Source organism: Brachyistius frenatus, unplaced genomic scaffold (assembly GCF_029030835.1).
Source record: "Brachyistius frenatus isolate BFR_SWC_R1_liver_20210118 unplaced genomic scaffold, ASM2903083v1 Contig_225, whole genome shotgun sequence".
In the NCBI taxonomy this organism is placed as follows: domain Eukaryota; kingdom Metazoa; phylum Chordata; class Actinopteri; family Embiotocidae; genus Brachyistius; species Brachyistius frenatus.
Window position 1 is genome coordinate 456,812 of NW_027210824.1, and position 18,933 is coordinate 475,744.

The 18,933-nt window shown below is 41.5% G+C and overlaps 1 protein-coding gene across 2 annotated transcripts; it reads right to left on the reverse strand.

Moving 5' to 3' along the window:
* Positions 1 to 3,913: 3,913 nt before the first annotated feature.
* On the reverse strand, positions 3,914 to 18,831 carry LOC138633539 (trichohyalin-like). 2 transcript variants are annotated; one of them, XM_069719823.1, is made up of 18 exons: positions 18,686 to 18,831; positions 17,423 to 17,608; positions 16,867 to 17,008; positions 15,277 to 16,170; positions 13,670 to 14,104; positions 12,122 to 13,579; positions 11,924 to 12,010; positions 11,553 to 11,708; positions 10,248 to 10,364; positions 9,856 to 9,978; positions 9,711 to 9,767; positions 9,029 to 9,577; positions 8,263 to 8,502; positions 7,271 to 8,015; positions 6,095 to 6,225; positions 5,956 to 6,009; positions 5,655 to 5,827; positions 3,914 to 5,112 (listed from the first exon to the last, which is right to left on the reverse strand). In XM_069719823.1, exons 2-17 carry the CDS (start codon positions 17,536 to 17,538, stop codon positions 5,699 to 5,701), a joined length of 5,433 nt encoding a protein of 1,810 aa, XP_069575924.1. In that variant the 5' UTR covers positions 17,539 to 17,608; positions 18,686 to 18,831; the 3' UTR covers positions 3,914 to 5,112; positions 5,655 to 5,698. The 2 variants fall into 2 exon arrangements, with proteins under 2 accessions (XP_069575924.1, XP_069575922.1); XM_069719821.1 differs by having other exon boundaries at positions 18,653 to 18,831.
* Between the last annotated feature and the right edge of the window lie 102 nt (positions 18,832 to 18,933).

Sequence of the window (18,933 nt, forward strand, 5' to 3'; positions counted from 1 at the left end):
TACGTGAGAAAATGTGAAAGATGCAAGGAGAAAATGAAAACTGTATGAAAGAGACGAAGAGGAAATGGAGAGATTACAAACACAAAAGAAAAAGGGAGGCTATAGAACTGAGAACGGCCACAAATGTGCAAATTATGTAAAAAAAAAAAAAATAAATAAAAGGAGAGAAAAGATGCAAGGAGTGAAGTGAAAAGCAAAGACTGGGTGGTCAGGGAGATGAGAGAGAAGAGGCAGAAGGGGGAGGTGGAGATAGGCCGAAAAATGAGAGAGACAAAAAGAGAGGAGATTGCTTTGAACGCTGTAGATCTGTTAGAATTGAATCAGAGGCGGCCAGCTGTAAGCTCTGATAGTGCTTTGCCTCTAAATATAACAGGCTCTGAGATGGACAGATAGGGCCACAACAACAACAACACGCACACAGAGGGCGAGAACAAGGAAGGCTTCATAACCCATGACTGAAGAGAGATGTGGCGCTAAATGCCACTTGTATACACAAACAAAAAGAATTACAGCTCACTGCTTGGTCATTTTTGTGTGATGACAGTTTCAGCATATGCGAGGGTGCGTTTCCATAATACGACATTAGCCACAAAATATTCCGTGACAAGTTCAAGCACAAGCAACAGGCATGCCTGCAGTTACACGCACATACACACACACACACACACACACACACACACACACACACACACACACACACACACACACACACACACACACACACACACACACACACACACACACACACACACACACACACACACACACACAGTGGGGATAACACTACAGTCACAGTAATGCTGCATGACAACTCAATAAAACAACCTTCCAGCATCAAGACCCATCTGCACAGACACAGCAGATTGCAAGTGCCCCCCCCCCTGGAGGCCTGGAAGTCGACTCCAAACCAACACCCCACACGGGCCCCCGGCGCTCAAGGTGGTAGTGGCAGTGATGGAGTGACAATGTCGCCTCTGGGTGAAATTACAACCGCAACACACCAGCCCTCCCCCCTCCTGCCTCCCCCTCCTCTTTCTCATCTACCGTTCTTTTTCCAGCAAACCCCCCCCCTCCTCAAGACACCCTGCTGATGACAACTGTGTGTCTGCATTACTGCACATACACATGCATGGGTTCATACAAATGCACACACATTCCTGCAAGAGGGAGATATCCCCTGCAGAGCTAGGACACTCACGCACACACACACACACACACACACACACACACACACACACACACACACACACACACACACACACACACACACACACACACACACACACACACACACAATCTGAGAGAAAGCTCCAGAAGTGCCTATAAGTGTCTCAACAGAATATTCTTGCAGGAAGCTCGAGCCCAGCTGTCACTGGTGTTGACACCCCGTGTGATAAGTCATGCACACACACACACACACACACACACACACACACACACACACACACACACACACACACACACACACACACACACACACACACACACACTTTCATCCGGATCCTTGCTTTCCCTCCATCAACATCCCACGTTGACTTACACAGGAAGATTTAAAAGCGAGCTCGGCATCATTAATATCCAGCATGGAAAATTAATTAACATGGAGGTCATTAACTCATGTAAACAAGATGTTAAGCTCACACCACTTGACTGAAGTGTGTGCAGTATGTATGTTGGAGTGTGTGTGTGTGTTAATAATGAAGGTGAGTCTCCCAGGAGAGGGTAAAGGGAGCCCTGTGGGTCCAGCTGAGCTTCTTTAGCTCATTTACGGGCAAGTTACATAAAAGCATCTGCACTGCAGCGTTTATCAAAGCTTCTTCAGGTGGTGCACTGCAGGACTCCAGTGGACCGTCATACACCTAGAAGATGAGTTGAAATCAAACATATGAGGCAGGTACAACAAACATGCAATGCTGCAACAATTATTAATTATTAATTATATTTAGTAAATTATGGGATTTATCTTTTTTTTTTTACTCACGTAAGATGGCTTTGAAAAGGGAATGCATTTTTTTTTTATAGTTAATAAAATCAATATAGATCGACAAATAAAAAAAAAGAAGGCTTAAGTACACTTCTGTGGTACTTTGTGGTCCCATTTGTTGCTGCTTTATACTTCGCACTCCACATCATTTCAGAGAAATATCAATAATGTACTTTTTACTCCACTATAGTTATTTTGCTATTATTGTTCCCACAAAAACACAGCCAGAATCAAAAACATGATGCGTTTTTTTCTCTGAAAAGAAAATAATGCTCTTATCAAGATATTTTAGTCTGTGATCAAAGTTACAATCTAATTTCCTTTTTTTATCATTTCACAAACAGATTTTTTTTTTCATTGCTTTTTTTCAGTTATAAACAGTCTCTATAAGATCTGAGTTTTTTTTATATTGAGACCCCAGACAAGATAAAAGTAGCTGAGTTTATGTTTGTGTTGTCAGAATCAACAGTAAAATGATGCTTAAACATTAATGTATAAATGATAATAATCCTATATACTGCTTCAGGCCTCAATCTGTGCGATGAGAAATGTGCTACGAAGACTTCCATATTTTACTATAGCGAGGTTTTAAATGCAGAACTTGAAAATGGAATATTTTTTACGTTATTCTATTGTGATTTTTACTTGAGTAAATGATCGAAATACTCCTTCCCTCTCTGGTGGAAACGTTAAGACTTAAAACTGTTTTGTTTTTTTTATTTTCCCATATAGTTGAAGTGCTGAGTAGGCACCCCCTGAACTCATAACCGATACATACACAATCACCCTCTCTCCCTCCTCCTCTCAAACTCTTTCTGCTGAGCAGGAGCAATGACGTTCTCAGAGGGGCTCCCGAAGCTACTGAGCACAGCAGGTGATTCTAAAGCTCATTTTTGCTGCTGATGCCTTCTCTTCTTTCACTTCAGTTTTTTTTTTTTTTTTTTGGTGTTGTGACTGCTTTGTTGCGTATGAGGGAAGCTGTCACTAAGAGCATGACTGTTCACGCACATCAGCAGCCTCTTCCACTCCACTAAATCTCTGGAGAAAGCACCTGTCAGATGTAAACACACACCATGCTACTTACAAAGTCAATGAAATGGAGTTCTCAATCTTACTGGCTGCCATCTAGTGTTCATTAACGGGAGATTTTTAAGTTGACTAAATAGGTTGAAAAAAAAAAAAAAAAAAAAAAAAGGGTGTTGAACTAAAGGGACTTTAATAACTCCGCGTCGACACAGCAAACGTGTTAAGAGAAATTTGTTCTAGTTGTCATGGGAAAATCACATAGCTCCAAAATATCCCTTTTTTTTTTTTTAAGATTACCCAGTGGGTTTTGAAATGGATTAACTTTCGCAGCCACCGAGGGAACACTTAGTACTTCAATTTATCTGAGAAATTGAGCATTTACTTAATTCTGTTTTATTTATAGAGTGAAAAAAACCCACATAATCTCAGGTCACTTAATTGAGTGAGGTTGAGACCTTAAAATATCATCGTGAGGAACCCAACATTCACCGCAGAAGCAAGAGTTGGAAGGAAAAACTCCCTTCAAACAGAAAGAAAGGAAGAAACCAGAACCAGACTAGGAGGTGGGTGACCATCTGCCTCGACTTTTTGGTATGAGGGGAGAGCAAAGAAAGAAAAGAACAGCATAGATAGAAAACAAAAAATAAACACTGGGCATGTTTTTGAGACCACTAACCGCAGATCAGAAACATGAAGCTCCGGGGCCAGAGATACCTGGAAAAGCACAAGCTATGGGAGAGAAGGCAACAAGTTATTGACATGCATATACAAAAAAAATGGAGGTGCTCAAAGTATCATGTTTGATTACATGTATTATCCATTTTGAATTCGTAAACCAAAACTGTTCATGTTTGAACCACTTATATTACCACATATGCACACAGAAGGACACTGAATTGACAGTTAAATATTTTATAAACATTTATTCTCCGTACAGTTGTAAGGAATCAATGGGAAATCAACATTATCAATTACTAATAGAAAAATACCTCTGCTGCACCATGACCACTCCACACCCGTACATATAGTGAGTAGCAAAAGAACATGTGTGTTGTGAACACTTATAAAATAAAATAAAATAAAAAATATTTGAGCGTGCAAACCTGACATCTATAACAAAGTGTCAGTCATAGAAATAGACATACAGTGTGTGGTATATTGGCATATTTTTTATAATATTCTCTACAAAAAAATATCAGTGATATTCTCTTCTTTTTTTTTTTAATTACATCTTTTACATATCGATAAAGATTGTGTGCAAATTTTAAAGAACTTAAAGGACATCTGGCTTGTGAGTTTAAAGTAATCCCGTAGACCTATGAGGAGAAGGAAACAGATTAGTCTTTGGAGTGAATCGTCTTTTCACATATTTGGCTTCATGTGTAAAAATCAAGTACTATGACCTCCGTGTCCAACGTTGTGTCAGCACATTATACAGTATGTGTGGCTGTCAAAAAGGCTCGTCAGTAGTTATTGTCCCTTCAGCCAGCTGTTCACATCACAGAGTCCAGAGAGGCAACAGCTTTGATGACGCAATATGATACATGATCTCTCGGTGTTTAACACAGTGTAAAAGTGTGCAGCAGGATGCAGAAATCCATCCCGACATTTTCATGTCCGGCTTACCCGTGTCATCGTGAATATTAGTGTCACAGGCAGCTTTTTACAACAGGATTGAGCTTGGCTTAATAAACATTTGCTCCTCGCAGTTTCTCGGGACCCATTGGATCGGCAGCCACCCCGGCCGTTCAACTGGCAGTCACAACGTCTCACCCCTTCAAGAGCTCCAATGGGCGAGACTCTGAAACGAGGAGGTTCTCCCAACGAGGCGCCGGCTGCTTTTACGTGCAGCGCAGAGGCAGAAATCTGACACAGTATTTCTGTTTGACATCTTCAGTTGATCATTTTGAGGTTTTAGCTGCCGGCCACAGGCCACTGCATGTTTATAGGCTGGTAATGACCGTGTGAGGTGAGTTTTTTTTTTCTGATTGGTTGACCTGAGCCTCACATGACACCGGTTATCCCAGCAGTGTGACTGTGTCTCAGCTGAGGTGGAGGTTAGGACGGCTCCTCAGAGGGCTGCGGCTATAGATGGCAGTGCACTGAAGGGCGGACACACACACACACACACACACACACACACACACACACACACACACACACACACACACACACACACACACACACACACACACACACACACACACAGGGCAGAGGAAAAATTGTGTCATTGTGCAGTTTCAAACAGTGTCCGAAACAGAAGCAAACTATTCTTTTATAATAAGACCTGACTATATTAGATTTAACTTTTAATATCTGATGTGTATTTTTCATCACGTAGTGAACACTGTTTCGCAGACAAACAAAACAAAAGTTGCAGGACAAAACAAAAAAATATCCGACAGACAGTAACATTATGATACAAACTTGAAGCTGCAGTGCAAACAATCAATCAGTGAATGATACTATAGTTAGCGGAGCAGCACACAAAGGAATACACAAAGATGTACATAATCCAGCATTCAAAGCTCGGCCCCAGTGGAGGGGATGTATGTTTTTTACAAATGTAAAACATGTTTGACACATTTAACACTGAAACACGTAAACTTGTTGAGAAACGAGCGTCTAACAATACTGGACTAACCTGCTGATCTAAGCCACTGTGTAGGTTGCTGTAATCACTGTGAGTCAGGGTTGGTCTGTTGAGACTGACGTCCTGTACACGGTGTGGACACTGTTTGAACTGAGACCATTAGATCCCAGTGTCTGCACACTGACGTGGACTGTGAAGCTCAGGTCGACATTCTCCAGAATACACTGTGAATATAGAAACAAGGTGAACTTTACATGTACTGGTCCGGTTTTTGATCTGTTTTTTTTATTCCCGTAGCTACAACAGGAAGCAATAATGTGCAGCTATAAAGTGTGAAGGAAGCAGCTGATACCTTTGTGCACGCTGAGCTCATGACAGATTTGTGAAAGTCCCCATCTACAAACACCTGAGAGGTGACAAGAAATAATCATTACATTTTATAGCGCATTAAAAAAATAAAATAATTCAATGTCCGTGTTTGTCCTGCCTACCCTGTATCCATACACATATGTGCCGTTACTGCAGCCCAGCTCATCGAGTGGCGGCCTCTCCCAGCCAATCATGAGGCTGCTCTGGCCCACTGTTTTGATGACCTCAACAGAGCAAACCTCAGCCGGCGCTTCTGGAGGGGATTAGACAAAGAAAGGTCAAGCACCAAAATTCCATCTACTTGTATTCTTCTCTTTGAGAAATGAAACATGAATTCGATCATTCGCACGTTCTACCACAACAAATGAACAGAACAAAAAATAGAGCTGTCACGATCATGAAATTTGAGTTGACAATGAATTGTCACATAAATGAATGCAATTAATGATTTAATTGTCTCATTCTGTTCATTTTATGCCATAATCTAAAGTACAAGCACAATGACGTTTTAATATTTCATGTATAACTTACAAAGAAGAGGCACATATTGGCTGTGATGTTGGGCTTTGCAAATAAATCCATGATTTTAATGTCAATAGATGTTCATTGAAATGTCGTCAGTTAAATATTAGAAGTTAAGCACCTCAAGATAAACAGTTGGTGGCGCTAATTCTTGTTTAATGTGCTATCAAACAGAAGCAGAAGAAGGTGGTGGACAAAATGACATCATTAAAAAAAGCGCAAGTCCAACCTCAAACGGGGGAAAACGTGGAAATATTGATGGAAATATTTCTGTTAGTTTCATCTAACTGTTTTATGAACACGAATGGAAACAATTCTAACAATTCTGCAAAATGATGACGATTATGCTCATAATTGCGATCAAGCAATTATGTAATAATTTTGACCAGCCTAAAGAGAACGCCGTACATTCAGAACTTGTAAATGAACCCAAGGAAGTCATTAAAAGTAAATAGTCATGCACTGCAGTGTGTTATGTGGACAATAAAGAGGGCAACACCAAACTACCAAAGTCTGCACTGGAATGTGCTGCAATATTTTCTCCAATACAAGAGACAAAAACAGAAAGCAGCCCATATCTAGACGGGGTGTAATCACATTACAGCAGCAGGCTTTGAAAAACTAATATCTGAAAATCCTACATTGCAGCATCACGCATAGAAGCTACAACACAAAAATGTTGTTTTAACGTACTGTGAAATTAAACAAGGCCTTTTATGAAATACTTTTTTTTTTTCTACCTTGAACGAAGATGTATTCTCAAATATTGAACATACCTGGTTTGGGTCTTGCAGTCTTCGTCTTTTCGCGAGCAGCAGTGAATTTTCTGGCAGACCTGTTGGATGTCTCAGAAGAGCAGTGAGCAGACTGAGTGCAGGATGAAGTGAATGCAGAGCCATCGTATGCAGGGTAAGCACCGTCCATCTTAGAAGTCATGTTTGAAATATCAGCCTTAGGGGCAGTTGATAAGTTTGGGGCAGTTGCATCTGAGGCAGTATTTTTAGGATGAGTGGCATCAGAGTTAAAAGTAGTGGTCCTTAGAGTTAGAGTAGTAAGAGCTGTATGTGTAGCATCGGACAGGTCAGGGACAGAAGGGATTTTTTTTGTTGGTTTTAGGGATACTGTGTTATTAGTGCCACTGCTTGAGATGGATTCAGCTTTGCGAGGTGACATGGTGGCAAAGGCAAAGTTAGAGGAACTGGCAAGAGCAGATGATGTGGATTTAGGTATGTCTGCTTTAAGGCGATGGTTTGTAAACATGTTGGGGCTGAACGTTGCATGAGCAGATCTAGATGCAACTGCATTAAAAAGCGTTGCTGACTTATTAGTGGCAGCGGGTTTAGTTGTTATTGGAGTGTGTTTCGCTTGGCTCCAAGCAGCGGTGACTGGGACAGAGTTGGGATGTAGAATATTGAAACTGAGGTTCTGCTTGTTTGTCTGAGAGGCTGAGTTCAGGTCTGCAGGAACCGAAAGTGACAGACTCCTTCTCGGCTGCTGTCCTCGTCCTCTGCTCTCTGGAGCCTTGAAATAAGGACAAATAAATTTATTAGACATATCTTGTACAATTTTTCCAAGGTGTGTGGAAACATCTCCACACCTGGTGAGATTTCTGAGTACAAACTGTCTTCTAGACTAGAGCAAAGCCTCGGGATTTATAATTCAGTTCATAGGTAATCAGAAAATAATGTAATTTTTTGTATAATTTAACATTAACAGGTGTCTATATGTTAAAAAAAAAAGAAGAAAAAAAAAAAAGTCCTCTGTGTACCTGATAGCTGCTCATCAGAGTCTTCTGCAGTTGCTCATGTAGGTTGAGGATCTTCTCAGGGCTGCTTAGCCTCCTGCTCAGACTGACACAGGTGCTGGAGGAGGGAGGGGGAGGACTCAGTGAGGATCCAGTCAAACTGCTCGGGTCTGGAGAGGACTTCCCTTTCATGTCTGGGTGATGAAATCCAAATGTCTCTGGTTGACTGGTTGCTTGGACTGGTCCACTAGCTGAGGGAGATAGCTGTGGTGGGGTTAAAGAATGGCTATCTTAGATTTACTTCCAATTTAAAGTACAAATGATCAAAGATGTTTTTGTTTGGCATTTTTTAACGGTGATATACTGATGTAAAATGAACTATGATACCTTGTTAAGATTAGTGTAAACACATGACAGTGTGTCTAAGAGATGTGGCAGGCTGGTATATTACTTAATAATAGTGTTTTAAATGAAGATCACATTTCCCATAAACCCAGGTTTTTGCTCTATAACAAAATATCTGTAATTGTGAAAACATAACAGAACAAGCCAAAAATATGTTGTTTTTTTTCCCTGTGAAGCAGTGTGCTGTTGCATATTTTTAATCAACAGTAAAAATATATTATAGAAGCAAGAAACTGTTGTTTTATCTTGTTTATCTTTGAAAATGATTTTTAGAAAAAATGTTGCAGTAATAGTTTGTTGCTTTTAAACCTACAAGCCTAAATAGTTTGAAAAGCTTATAAGTAAATACATATTTGCATAAAGACATTGTTTGTTTTAATCTCACCTGTGCTGCATTAGCAATCAGGCTCCTGTTTTGTGCAACAGCCTGTGATGCTGACACCTGCGCACTGGCGAGCTCTTGCAGGGGTGAGTTTGGCACGGGTGAGTTGGCATTTTTCTTTAGTGTCCCTGTTGCTGCAAGTGTGACATCCCTACTGCAGTCTTGAAGATGTGTTGAAGAATCAGTGGTGATTATGTGTTCTTCACTTTTTCTGCATTGACCTCCAGATTCAGGTGTGACTCCATTTTGCTGTTGCTTGTTTACAGAGGTGGATACAGCCGCACAGGTCCGATCAGGAAATAATCCACCAGTGTAGTCTTGAAACTTTGAAATAAATTCTGGTGTGAACCCAGTACAGTAATCCCGGGTGTGTATGTTGCTTCCTGGTGCGAATGCAACAGTGTAATCCTGCAGAGCAGCATCACTGAGCAGATGCTCAGCCCGCTGCGTGAGCTTGGGGTCCACACAGCCTTGCCTGTGCATGGCCTTCATCAACTGAACTAACAAGCTGTTCCTCTCCTGACACTTCCCCACCAGGCAAGACAGCTTGGCCTGTTATTGGACAAAACTCCTGTCAGTTAAAATCAACCACGAAAAGCAGCTCAACAGAAGCACTGACAGTGGTGGACAACGATAACCTCTGAACAGCCGTGAAGGAATAAAAATCTGCTCTTTGCTTCCTCACCTTTAAAGGAGGTATATCCAGATCGGTCTTGCTTTTTCTTTTGAGGAGTGCATCGTGCTAAGAACAAAATCGAACACATGAAAACTATAAGAAACAAATACTGTTACGGCCAAACAGTTCATAACCCAAATCAGTGGTTACCCACCTTAGCTCTGATATCGTTGTAACGTGCCCTGAGTGAGACGAGAACAGTGCTCAGCTCATCCCTGCGGCCCTGTCCTCTTTTCAGAGCTATATACTCCGAGTTCAGCTCCTCCAGAGCCACAGTCTGTTGGGGTTTACGCACATGTCACATCATATCATCACACAAACTGAGGACTTGTGAGTGAAATGGGCTCAAATAACTGAAGAACAATGACGCTCAGAACCCTTAATAAAGTTACAAATGGCAATTGAAAAATATGTGGATTGCATCCTTATCTCAGTGTTCTGCCAATAATTTATGGTTAAAGATTGTTATTTTGATATGTATAGTCACTTAGAGTATATTTCTGATATGCAATAAACTGAAAAAGACAGACCTTTTGTCATTCTTACCTTGGCTTTGAGCTGAGCTGTGATGACTTTGTATTGCTCTTCCATTTGTGCCTTAAGTGACATAGCGTTCGTCTTCTCCCTGAGCAGGTTTGTCAGTTCGCTCTGCAGCTCCTTCGCCTGCAGCACAAACAGCTACTCTTTAGGGCTAACACATAAACTCTGTGTCTTTATTTGGCTTTGCAACTGGGGAGAAAGCTAGTGAAAAACAACGCAAAGAAAACTCAGGGAGTCCAAATGATGATTTTATAAAATACATTTCCATGAGTTGAGTGGCACAATCTGATTGAAAATGGAAGATGCGTGACGTATTCTTCCATCTTTCGCTTTTGTAATAGAGGCATGTCATTATTATTCAACCCCTGCCTAATATTGCTCTTTTTTTAATCACTTGTTCGTATGTATGGCTACCAAACAGTTGCAAAATACCATTCAAATCCCAAATAATGATGCAGGTGTTCAAGGTGAGTAGAAAACGTTGCAAAAAATAAAGGAGTTGCCTCAGAAGCTAAGAGAAGAACAGTTTTCATTACACTAAAAAAAGCCAGTGGTTAAAAAGAAAAAAGAGAGATTTCCAAGAGACTTCAAGTTCCAAGTTCAAGTGGGCAGCAAGTTTAAAACTCATTTTGCTGAGTGTAAAAAGACAGAGCAACATTTTTCTCCAAGGGGAATAAGATGTTTGAAAACAGCAGCTCAGAAAAATATTTGAAGGGAGCAACTAAAGTATCATCGCAGACTATGAGGTGAGGACTGAAAAAGCAAGGACTTAACGCCTGGAAGCTTTGGCACACTCCAAACTTATCACAAAGAACATAAGAGTCAACTGAAATGTGCAAGTGACGGGCATCCTGGATTCTTTCTTCAAGGACATTTTGAAAAAGAACGAGGTGCCTTCAGAGCTCGAATTAAAAAGCTTTGTAATTATCGGACTTTCCAACAAGCAAAGCGTATGTCCCAGTCAACCAAAGAATGGTACAGGAATCGTTCCTTCGGTGTCATTGAGAGTCCATCTCAGCCCCTGCATTTGAATACCAAAATCGTTTGATGGGATTTACAGAAAAGAAGTGTCAGCTCAGAAACCAAAGAATATGAGCAGGAAGCTTTTGCACATGACGGAACGGGCTGTAATACCGAAAATGAGGCTCGGATTATTTTGTTTATGAGCCTTTTTGGAGAAAGCATTATTAAAACTTTGACTATTTACCAAGGTTTTAGTTGACATCTTTTCATCAGGTTTTATCAAGGGAATATCTTGCAGCTCGAGGGGTTTGAATAAATGTGATTGCAACTGTACATCTAGTGAAATACCTGGGTTGTGAGGCTGTCATTTTCCTTCCTGGTTTCTTCCATCTGGTTGGCTGCATCCGTCAGTCTCACCACCTTGTCAGCTGCTCGGGCTGCCTTTCTCTCTGCCTCCTCCCTCCTGTCCTCCGCCTGACACAATTCACCGTGCAACCTCTTGATCTGGACATGTACACGAAAGTAAGTGAAGTTGCTGAAGTTTTCCATGATATATATCATGGCCCGGTAAATATAAAATGGTGAGCAAGAACACATTTTAGTGTTTCGAAATTACACCAGATTTTTTAACAAAATGAAAAATAACAGTATATGCAGCGGAAATAAGAAGTCATAGTTGCTACTGTATCAATTATGAAAGGAAAATTGCCTCAACTCACCTCGACATGGCTCTTGTCCAGTTCCTCTCGTAACTGCTTTAATTCTGCTCCCAAAGCTTCAATCTCCCTCATCAGATCACTTTGCTCCTGTTATCAATCAAACCCACGGTGCACAGGAATCAAGCCTCATGTTAGATGATGAGCCACAACAGACACTGACGTAATGCACAAATGCATAAATCCCTTCAGTCCTGATACCTCTGTGATGTTTCCTCGGTGGGTATTGGTCTCACATCGTTGATTTCCCGTCCCAGCAAGACTCTCAGTGTTCTTTTTTGTCCCAGCGCCTCCTGGATTCAGCAGCTGTTGCCTCCGATTCTTCTCCTCTGCTTGTGTTTGGATGGGGAGCGCATGTAGACCGTTTCTTTCCTCTTTCAGGCCCTGGATCACTTCCATTATCTGCTTTTCCTCTATTTTCAAACAACTGATTGAATGCTCAGTTCTTCCTTTCTCTTCTTTCAAAGAGCTAACTGACTTAATAAACCTGTCACGTTCTTCTTTTAAAGTGTCAGATAATTGTTCCTGGTCTCTCTCCTCTGTCAGACTCTTGATGGAATAAGTTAGTGTGTCTCTATCTTGTTTCAAGTGAAGTATTGCCTGGCTTAACCGGTCACTCTCCGTCTGTAAACTCTGCATGATTTGGTCTCTCTCTTCTTTTCCACTTGACAGAGATTCCATTATTACCTCTTTATCTCTTTCAAGAGAAGATAAAGACTTAGTTAGCTGCTCTTTCTCCTCTTTCAGGCCACTTATGGACCTTATAAACTGGTCCCTCTCATCTTTCAACCCACAGACTGTCCGGTTCAGCTGCTCTTTGTCTTGTTTGAGGCTAGCCAGAGATTGACAGATGCAGTCTTTCTCCTCCTTCAGTCCCCAAACTGTCCGAGTTAATTGCTGTTTCTCCTCTGTCTGTGTTTGGACTGACAGAGCTGCTTCTCTTTGCTGCTCTCTGAGAGAATTTATTGAGCCAGTAAGTTCCTCTTGTTCAGTTTTGAGGCTCTGGACTGAGCTGGTTAGCCGGACCATTTGATCCGTCAGTGATCTAACTTTCAGACTGCTTCGTGAGCTGTTCTGTAATGAGATGCAGTGATTGTCATGTTGCCAACCAGATGCTGAAACTGTTGTCAAAGTGTTCGTTTCTTGACTGAACATAAGCTGTGCTTCTTTTCCTTTTAACACACTTTCAACTAAACTGTCTACACATTCTTCTGGGTTGTTAGGTGGAAAGGATTCTGTTATTGCAGCTGTACATGGACTCTGCCGCCGAACTCTACACGGTTGCTTTTGACCCTGGGATTCTTGGTTATCCTCCCTGCTCTCTTCTAACTTTTGCTGCAGCTCCATGATGGTATTCAGATCATCGTCAGTCTTCTTGGTGAGTTCTGAGACCAGACACCCTTGTTCCTGGTTCTCCTGCTCCATCCTGACACCATCCTCCTCTAGCCTGGAGATATGCTCCCTCAGCTGTGTTTCCTGCTTAGTGACCTCCTCTTCTCTGAGCTCAACGTGAGCCAACAGCTCCTGGATCCGATCTGCCAAGGCCCGGTTTTCCTGATTCAGGGCTTGGACGAGATCATCCTGGGCGAGAACGGTGTCATCTCGGGGAGGAGATATTTGGAGTTGGTCATCTCCATCACAGGTGGGTGGCGTGCTAACCTGTACAATGAGGTATATTTTGATTAGTGTGGAGCAAAGTATCTGCAGCTTTCAAAAACATTTGGAAATACTGCAACACCAGTTTCATACCTTTTCTCTTGAAGACCTTTGCTCTGTCTCTGTCTGTTGTTCCTCTGCTTGCTTCCTGAGTTGCAGTTTCAGTTGAGTATTTTCCTCAAGCATCACCTGCAGCTGTTCCTGTGTGTGCTGCAGGGATACCTCCAGGTGCTCGCGTTGCTCTCGGAGAGCTTGAAGATCTTCCCCTAACCCCAAGCTCTTGTACGCTTCCCTCAGGGCATCACATTCCTCACTGGGGTTGTCCTCCAAATTCAGGATCCCTTTAGAGCACCAGTTCCCCAGTTTAAACTCACCGAATGACCCTGCAGTCAAGGAAAGTGACTGCAAGTTGGTGCTGAGTTTGGAGCCAAAGTGATGAAAGAGGTTCAGAGGATCATCATCCAGAGTTTCAGATTTGCCTGATGAGGAGTGATGCTCTATGTTGTTCTGTGTTCTCTCTGCTGCTGCCTGGTGGAGAAAAGGTAGAACTGCAGATGAATGTGACTTCACTATTCCCTCATCTGACATTGACTGGACCTGCACACAGATCACAATTTACCATCTTACGTTGCATGAAAATGAAACATAATGTTATAAGACATTCTAATCCTGAATTACATGCCAGTCAGCAATGAAATATTGATACTTGTATACTTGTGTAAGTATTTACAGGAGGGGAGATGGTTATGTAATAACTAAATCCAAGCAGCAGAGATTTCTTAGGGAGAATTTACCCTTTTAATGCTGTAATACATTGTCATGAGACAACCACAAGGAATTTACAATGTTGTCCCTACAGTAACACTTAATCAAATGTTTATTAATCCTGCAGCTATTTTTACCAACCATATTTGGCCTTTCAAATGTGAATGAAGTGATAATGAAACTTATTTTTTTTAAAAAGGGAATACATTTAAAATAGTCGTTTGTCCCAGACTGATCAGTTTGATCAGCTTTTGTCTGCGTGAAAAAAAAAAAATGCAAACATGCGTAAGGCATTAATAATCCTCTTAATTTATGCAAGTCATGTTTATTTTACAAATAAAAGTACTGGAACTATATTATAAATATTTGTCCATTTAGTTACATACTGGAGCAGTCTTACTTTTGAACCACACATGGAACAACTGGCACAGCGCCTGAGGATAAAACATGCCTGTCTCATGTCTTCATAGCACATGTTTTCCTCTTGAGAAGAAAAAAACGTTTACCAACATGTGGAATCTCCTGTACTCTCAAGCTGCTCATTTCACCTCAAAATGACTTGATGTAGTTTACTTCTGTGCATCATTACAGAGGAGGAAATACTGCACTCACTGTAAACAATATGAGAAAGAAGGCTGGCCCTGACCAGTTACTAGAAGGGAGACACCTTATTTTGTTTATAAATGTCTCCTACTGTCTTTCAGTACTTTACACCATATAACTGGGATGAACTTGAAAGGACATGAAAACTGGAAAAGTTCATCACCTTCGATGAATTTAAACATACATTTTTGAGCTTTTGTTAATGTCAGTAAGTGTTTTTTCTGCTTTGCTCAGGCCTTTTTCAAAATAGATCTTGATCACACTGAGACTTCTAGATTACATAATAGTTATAATAACAATAATAATAATCATCATCATTGATCTTTACGCACCTCTCCAGAGCTCTCTGCTGAGGATTGTCCCATGGCAGTGCCATATGAAAGAGTGTTGGATGGCACAGAACAAATAGCAGGTCTGCAGCTTGGCGAGGTGGTCCCAGGACTCGAGCATGTGGAATCAGTGACTGTGGATAACTGACTAGGTGTTTGGTTAGCTGCATCCCTGATGATTGGCTGGAGTCTTCGGTTCTCTTCTCTCAGCTCTTCAACCTCCTCCATCAGGGAGCTTTTGGACAGTTTCAGCTTTGCCTTCATCTCCTCCACTTGGCAGCCCTGGAAGTGGCTGTTTTCCTGGGCCTCCTGGAGCTGTTCCAATAGTCCCCTCCGCTCAGCCATCCTGTCCTCCTCTCTCTCCAGAAGCACCTTGAGATCCTCCTGCAGACTGATAATGAAGCCTTGCAGCCTGGCCTCATTTGAGGTCTGTTTTGTGTGTTTATTTCTTCCTCCTTCTATATCTTTCTCTGACTTTCCCTCATCACCCTCTCGCCTTTCCTTTCTCTCGATTCCCAAAATTGGCAGCCATTGCTTCCTCTTCTCCTCCTTCTTCTTCTCCTCTTCTCCTTCACCCTCTCCTCTCATGGAGGGTAGCCTGTCTTGTTCTTCCAAGTGTGTCACAGTCCCAGCAGTAATTCGGACAGCTCTAATTGTTGCCCTGCCAGTGGCAGCACTCACTGTCATGTCAAGTAGCTGCTTTTCTAAAGTGTAGATCCGATTCTGTAGGCTTTGCTCTCTATCCCGGGCCAGGCTGAGCTTTTGTTGGAGTTGAGCTTTAAAGTTTTCAAAGTACTGGGACTGACGACTCATCTCCTCCTCTTTGGCCTTCAGTTGCCTCTGGCAACGCTGCAGTCGCTCCCTCCATGCTCGCTCCCCTCGCTCCTTCTCCTGACTCTGAGTAGGAAGAAGGAAAGAAAGACTTAGACAAAGAGAGAGATACCTCAGTGAAGTCTGGAATACTTCTGACTCAATCCCAACACTGTTCCTCAAAGCTTGCTTTACAACATGTTGTGACTCCATCCAGTACTACACTAGTTTGTGTGTTTGTATTAGTATTGTAGCAACAGTAGTTTTTACGGTAGATGTTGTGTGTTGTGACCTTTGCCTGGCTTCTGTCTCCTTTGTTGGTTACTGTACACAACAGTAAACCGTAATGTCATTTATCTCACATGCTCCATTTCATGTATTTTTTGAATTTTTTTTGGGCACTGATTAAGTCCAAGTAATGAAAATGTAGATGGGAATAGGTAAAAATACGTAAATACACATGTAGAGAAGCAAATGTGACCACACTGCCACAGTGGTGGATCATATATACTATAGTATATATGTTAGCTAGACTGCAACAGCAGGACCAGGACAATAAGTACCATTATTATTGGTGTTATTATTACGTATTAAGTCTTTTAGTCCATTATTTTGTAGATTACGCAAACATTTTGTTGATGTCTGCAGTAAGTATGACCTGTGTGAACTCAAGCAGTCCTTGAGCATCTTACAAAACCTACATACTCAAATCTGTGAATTTGTTTTAGTATTTGTACAATCAATTGCCACTGAAGCCTTTAGAAGCATAACCCAAGCACTCACCATGTTCCTGACCTCCTCCCTGAGCATGTAGAGCCTCTGATCCAGCCTCTGGGAGTGTTGCATGCTGGGGAGCTGGGAGGCAAAAGCTCGATGATATAGCTGTAGCAGCAAACTCCGCTCGGACCACTCTAATTCTCTGACCCTGACACAACAGCACAACAAAAGAAGGTCACATTACATCATCTTAACTTAGAAAGCTTAATTACTTCCTTTGATCCAAAAATATATAAATTTGATTCAGTTTTACCTTTAAACATGAGAAAAGATGCGAGTAAAATCTCCTGCAGCGAGTACTTTTCAGCAGTGTGCTTACATGCAAGTGTGCAGTACAGTCAGGTGTGTGTGATACGTGAGATCACCTCAGTGCCAAAAGTGTGTGTGTGTGTGTGTGTGTGTGTGTGTGTGTGTGTGTGTGTGTGTGTGTGTGTGTGTGTGTGTGTGTGTGTGTGTGTGTGTGTGTGTGTGTGTGTGTGTGTGTGTGTGTGTGTGTGTGTGTGTGTGTGTGTGTGTGTGTGTGTGTGTGTGTCACTGGATCCCCTCTCTTCCAGTCTCTCACCTGTTCCTTAGGTAGCTGTCAGACTGGATGGCTGAACCTGCTCTCGGTTCCAGGACCTCCACTCTGGTACACAGAACCCCGAGGTCCGGTTCAGTTCCTAAAGAGTCTGTTGCCATGGTAGCTGAACTGTTTCCGGTAACCGCTGTGTCTGATGAGGTCAGCCGGTGCCCACTAGGTGAGTTTTACCTGTGGCACAGGAACTGATGGTGTCAAACTCATTCAATAACAAAAAATAGAAAACAGTTTTCTCTACATTTGTGCAAGCTGCTTTGTTTTTTTTTCTAATCTTTATGTCCATCACACACACATACAAAAAAGACACGTACACTTAAAATACAGTCATCTATTATTCACCATGTCAACAGCTTGGTAGCAAGTTGTTGGGCACAAGTATCTCTCAGGTTACCCCACCTCCTAATCATCCTCTCCCCTCCTGCACTTCCAACTGTACCACATTGCACAAAACCTCCTAAAATCTTAAAGGGCAGGACAAGACATATATATATTATAGCAACTTTGTTACACAAGATGAGCTATTGTCTTAGATTTTGGATATTGTAATATGATGATATCTCATAAGTGTTGTCTTTCTGGTTTCAAAGGCTGCATCACAGTAAAGTGATGTAATATTCTGCACTTAACAGATGGTTCTAGCTGTTCTATGATTTGCCTTTACCCACTTAGCCATTATATCCAAATTAGTTATGATTATTCATCAAAAATCGTAACGTGTGAAAATGTTGTAAGAGCACCAGTATTCCTCCTTATATTATGGTCGCACTATGGACATCAAGGTGTTTGGTCAAAAACATTGTGATATATGATTTTGTCCATATCGCCCAGCCTTAGTTTCACATGTTCTCAATTCTGTCTTACAACAGTACTCATGCGCACGTTCATTCAAACAGTTTTCGTAAGCAGTAATCGTTACGCCTGTGCATAATGTCAGTTAAGAGAGATGGTTAACTAACTATTCTTTTAAGGCAGACGTGAAAAAAATTGAATATGTCCTTTAAGCTCAGCAAAACTAACAAGGAAGTTTGGCTAATGCATAACTTGATACATACACACATGACAATAGATAACCAGTTCACAATAGTATAGTCAGAAAATCACTCATTCACAGATTTTAAGACAGGTTCTTGTAATGTAAAATAAGCAAAAGTTATAGGACCTTAAATTAAAGAAGCTCAAAGGAGTAAGCTCTCAATGGTAAACTTAAATAATAACCTGGTTTAGCGTTTCCACTGATTGTAGTTTCACCTTTTTAAATGCAACAAGCTTCCAGTATGTTCGGCTTCTGGTCTGTTAAGTTTAGTTGCACTGTCGTTTCCTTGGAAACACCACAGACGCTGGACTTTGCCAGAATCCTCCATATCCAGTTGGGACTCAGCTGGTTCACCCCACACACACACACACACACACACACACACACACACACACACACACACACACACACACACACACACACACACACACACACACACACACACACACACACACACACACAC

Bases quoted from the DNA above. Each gene is read 5' to 3' on its own strand.
- LOC138633539 (XM_069719823.1), bottom strand. From the start codon at position 17,538: ATGGCAACAGACTCTTTAGGAACTGAACCGGACCTCGGGGTTCTGTGT. The intron at 9,578-9,710 runs GTGAGGAAGCAA...GTCCAATAACAG, and splicing joins TGGATATACCTCCTTTAAAG to GCCAAGCTGTCTTGCCTGGT. The intron at 6,226-7,270 runs GTATGTTCAATA...AATCCCCTCCAG, and splicing joins GACTGCAAGACCCAAACCAG to AAGCGCCGGCTGAGGTTTGC.